The sequence below is a fragment of the Aplysia californica genome, unplaced genomic scaffold (assembly GCF_000002075.1).
Source record: "Aplysia californica isolate F4 #8 unplaced genomic scaffold, AplCal3.0 scaffold00022, whole genome shotgun sequence".
Taxonomy (NCBI): domain Eukaryota; kingdom Metazoa; phylum Mollusca; class Gastropoda; order Aplysiida; family Aplysiidae; genus Aplysia; species Aplysia californica.
Genome location: NW_004797292.1, coordinates 1580086 through 1584742, shown reverse-complemented (window position 1 = coordinate 1584742; position 4657 = coordinate 1580086). Strand labels below are relative to the sequence as shown.

Genomic DNA, 4657 nt, shown 5'->3' with positions numbered 1-4657 from the left:
ATGGCATGTTGGATTCCGTCAATGATCTCTTGGATCTTATCAGCAGCATCAACGATTGCACCCCTCTTAGCATCGTCCGGGTGAATGGCATGTTGGATTCCGTCAATGATCTCTTGGATCTTATCAGCAGCATCAACGATTGCACCCCTCTTAGCATCGTCCGGGTGAATGGCATGTTGGATTCCGTCAATGATCTCTTGGATCTTATCAGCAGCGTCAACGATGGCACCTCTTTTGCTATTCCCTGGAAGGAGAGTGTCCTTGATCTGCTGGATAATGTCCTGAATCGCAGAGCCCAAATCGGGGAGGTCTCTTCTTTCTTCCGTTGGGACTGGCACAGCAGATGCCATCGCGGCGAAGGCTAAGCCAAGAATTAGCAGCTTCATCGTGGGATCTGTAAGTACAAAGTATTAAATTTGTTAAACCTCATTTCATTAACCATATTATATGTGTGGAGAGACAAGGTGCTGTCATCTATTGAGTCTTAAATGAAACTTTGTGAGCATTTTATTAAACAAATTAGCAACTACTTATCGCACTATTAGCTGTTTATCCGTTTATTATAGTGTGAAAACAGTAACCACATCATAAGGACCTGAAATCCGACCACGAAAGTATAGCAGCTACTTCTAGTTCGATTGCATAATGTTGTCTGGAGAGGCATATAGACCGTGTAAAACAATAGGTCTACACTGGTACTTGCATGGGGACCACATAAATTGTATGTCCTTATCCCCAACCTCACCAACTGAAAAATTAACTTAGAATTCCCCACACAAATCAGGATAGATCCCCAAAAAAACATTCAAAGCTGCATACAAAAACCTCATCAAACAAAACTCCAACTCAGACTAAATCTTCACATATGATTTTAAATCAAGTTCAGTTGTAGATTTGACCGCCCTGTCCAGAAACAACACTTTACAAAATAGGCTCCATCCCGAGGTCTTCACTTTTTCTGTGGTATTGTGACACTGGGCTCCGTAGAAAATTCTCCCAAATCACCCTTTGTCGTTTTGTGCTTTTTTTGTCTTGCCTAATGTCTCGATTCAGCTCCAAATTATGGATTTTGAGCTGAAGGTATTTTTAGCTTCTTCAGCCTATCTATTATCCATTTCATCGCATAAAAATCCCCTAAATCCAAGTCTTATTTCTTTCCATACCTGACGTAATTGTCATCACTATTTCTTCATTAAGTCAATCTTTTATTATATTCTACCAGCTGGGGTTTTTTTTAAACCGTTAAAAAAAAAAAATAATAACTACAAAACTTTTTAAAAATCAAATCTTCATGACATTTAAATAGAATACAGAGAAGATGTTATACTAAATATGCAAACTTTGAATTTTTTTATATGTGAAATAGTTTTTAAATGGTGTCTGGAGTGTGCATACAAAAAAACCCCAAACAAAACCCAGTCTATCTCCATGAAAAATGTGTGCAGTACTCATTACGAAAATCATTTCCACAAAATCCACTATAGCCGCCGTACCCATGGAAACAGACTTTTTCCCTCAAATTCGATCAAGGACTTTAGGACTCCTTACTATGCTTGTCATAGGTTTAAAATTTGGTAAAATTTGATCAACTTATAAGCAATATAGCCTTCATGTGTAACGCCCCCCACCCACCCCTTAATTAGATTGTGTATTGGACATACCTCTCTAATATATAAGCACCTCCTGCAGGGAGATTAGCAGCACTTTTGTATCGGATGCTATATCTATTTTACCATAAGGCACACCATAACAGACTAATATTTTTGTAAAAACCAGTTTGCTATATTCTGGGAAATTCTTTAATAAATACTAATTTTAAAAATCTATGTAGGTGGTTTCTACTTAATATAATATCGCTTTTAAAAGCAAGTCTGTCCCCTGTTCTAATTGCGAGAACATTTTTATTTAACGCATGTCTTGGGGACTGTTAGCTCATAAAAGTGCTCACAATAAAATGAAGCTCTTTGCATCTAGTTTTGCCACTATAAAATCTCATCAGTAAGCTTATACGGGGTGCCCACTACGGCTGGATCAGACCGATCGCCTGACTCGATCGCCTGAAACTGAAAACAAAAACACGTTTGTTTTTGAGGCGATCGAGTCGGACGATCGGCCCAATCAGCCGATCCTAGCCGAAGTGGGCACCCCGTATTAGATGTAAGCCATAATAAAAAATATACGTAAGCAAAATGTGTGTGAGAAGCCGGAAATGCAGTGAACAATCCCATTTTCCACGTTTAGGAGATTTGTAGTATTTTCAAAGAGGTTATACATAGAACAAGAGGTTTTAGCTTTGACGTCACGAATGTCAAACTTGAAAATATTCTCTGTCGATGTTGTTGCGATGAGAGAATATAAAGTAGCCAACCAGGCGTAACTACCCACCAACAGCACCGGCGTAATATTCAGTCTCATTTGCGGAACCGATGCCAAACAGCAGTTGCAACAGCAGCAGCAGGGGTTATGGAAGATAGCGTGTTGGGTAGCCAAACACAATTGCCAATCAACGACAATTTTAAAAAATATTGTGAACGTTTAAAATAAACCAGCCATTTATCTAAGTGTTGCATTTTAGAATGTTGTCAGTATGATGTAATCATTTGTGTACGGTATTAAACAACGCTCTTTGAGTGTGAGCAAAGGATTCATACAATGAGTGATTTACAGTATCCCACCCTACAATTAATCTATAATTTTGAGAAAACGAATTATAAATAATTAACCCAGTCATACTCTATGAAGACCTAGACTTTGTATCATTAGAAGGAGAGTGGAGACAGCATGACATAACAGCAACCCTTTTTGTAAATATGAAATTGTTCGTTTTCTTAAGAGAAGTCAATTACTCACTTTGTTTCCCTCCACCCCTCCCCCACTCCAACAGAAAAAAACAACAACACCTTATATTATATCTCTCTGTTCATTTGTAGCCCATATTTGAGTGCGGTATTGTGTATGCGTGTATGTTATATGATTAAACAACAACAGCAAACGAAAAGAAAACTTAAAATTAAACTGAGCTTCAAACTCAGAAGACAGGCGTTGTGAGGGACGCGCTGCGTGACAGCGCTGTTTCTAATCCTCGGCAAAATGGCGACAAGGCGAGCTGAGTGGGCTTGCACAACAATAGTGAGTTTACGTGGGTGACGTCACAGCTGCAATCTCTAGTACTATTATAACATATTTGAGTATTTTAAAATATAAATTAATGAAGAAAAGTTTTGGTTTGAATCTAGCCTCAATTGTATTGGAAAAAATATGATTAAGTTAAGACAAATAGATACAAACAGCTGTGCAAAATAGGGGTGACATTGATTCCCCGGTTGAAATTTTTTTTTAAATATGAGAGTTTACGTTGCGCCACGAATTCTTGACCGCACTATAATGAAATTCCCAGGCTGTGAAGAGATCCGTAAAAGATATAAATTTACAAACTGAAACAAACATTATCCTCTTTCGTTGGTACCAACAGAATTCTCGATTTCACAAAGGCCATTGGCGTTTACACAAAAAATGTAATTATAGGATCTTATAAATGTAAATTGAAAGTTTTAAAACTAAGTCTTCACCATAAAATATTTAACCAAAAAAACAACATAAACCAACGAACTCATGTTTTGCCCACTCATAAGACATTATGTAGTTGCGAATGTCGTAAACGTTTACTGAAACTTGAAGCCGCAAAAAAATGTAAGGAAGAGAAATCCGACCGAGACACTCAGCTATTGTCTAAAGACATTATTCGATTACATAAAACTGGGAAAGGCATAATATTATTTCTATATACTATAATGCTACATACAGCCTTAATGGTGCGATTTTGTTTTAGTTTATCATTATTTGTGTTTTTACGGATTCATTTTATTTACTCATCCTCTCGGTATCAATATTTTCTGTAACGGACAAATGGACTCTATTTTTACAATTTCACTCTTTTTTTTTAGTTATTTGGCTCCAATTTAAAAAATCTATAGAGCTTGTCATCAAGTATCTTTGTATTCACGTCGACTCAATTTGGCTTTCAAATAATCGTAGCTTTCTTCCAGACCTAACCGAAATTTATTGGAGCATTAAACGAGTGAGCCACACCATTTCTGTCTAGAAACTCGATGAAGCTGTTGTCACTATATGATACAAACACACACACACACACACACACACACACACACACACACACACACACACACACATACACACACACACACTCACACACACACAAACAGCAGTTCACGTCAATAGAAGTAATTAGAAAGGCAACTCACCTCACACTTGCTTTCTTGAAGCTAAACCGAGGAGAATGAACGGTTGTAGGGGATCGGTTTTTACTTTGGAACATTCTCATATTTATATGTTTAAAGGTCCGGATGTCGTGATGCCAGGTGACAAAATTAGACACTAAACTGAAACCGTCAATGTTCAAACCGTGTGAATGGATCTGCTGGTGAGGAAAAAAACAACAGCACAAAAACAAAATATATTGAAAATAAACGATAAAAGATAAGTTTTTAAGTCTTTTTGTTGGTGTTTCTTGCTTCTACTTGCCTTCTTCTCCATGGGCTATTTTTTTTCTTGTACTGTTCATAAAGGACTTTTTCTAACTTTTCTGATTTGTTTTTGTTTCTTTTTTCTTCTTTTTTATGACGTTGTTTTAGTTAAT

General features: G+C 37.0%; 1 protein-coding gene across 1 annotated transcript in view; it reads right to left on the bottom strand.

Moving 5' to 3' along the window:
* The window catches only part of LOC101851700, a 12597-nt gene extending 8248 nt beyond the window's left edge, over positions 1-4349 (bottom strand). Inside the window, exons 1-2 of the mRNA XM_035972462.1 lie at positions 4263-4349; positions 6-394 (exon numbers count right to left, since the gene is read on the bottom strand). Coding sequence (XP_035828355.1) covers positions 6-386 — 381 coding nt within the window. The 5' untranslated portion in view covers positions 387-394; positions 4263-4349. The remainder of the gene's footprint in view (positions 1-5; positions 395-4262) is intronic.
* Between the last annotated feature and the right edge of the window lie 308 nt (positions 4350-4657).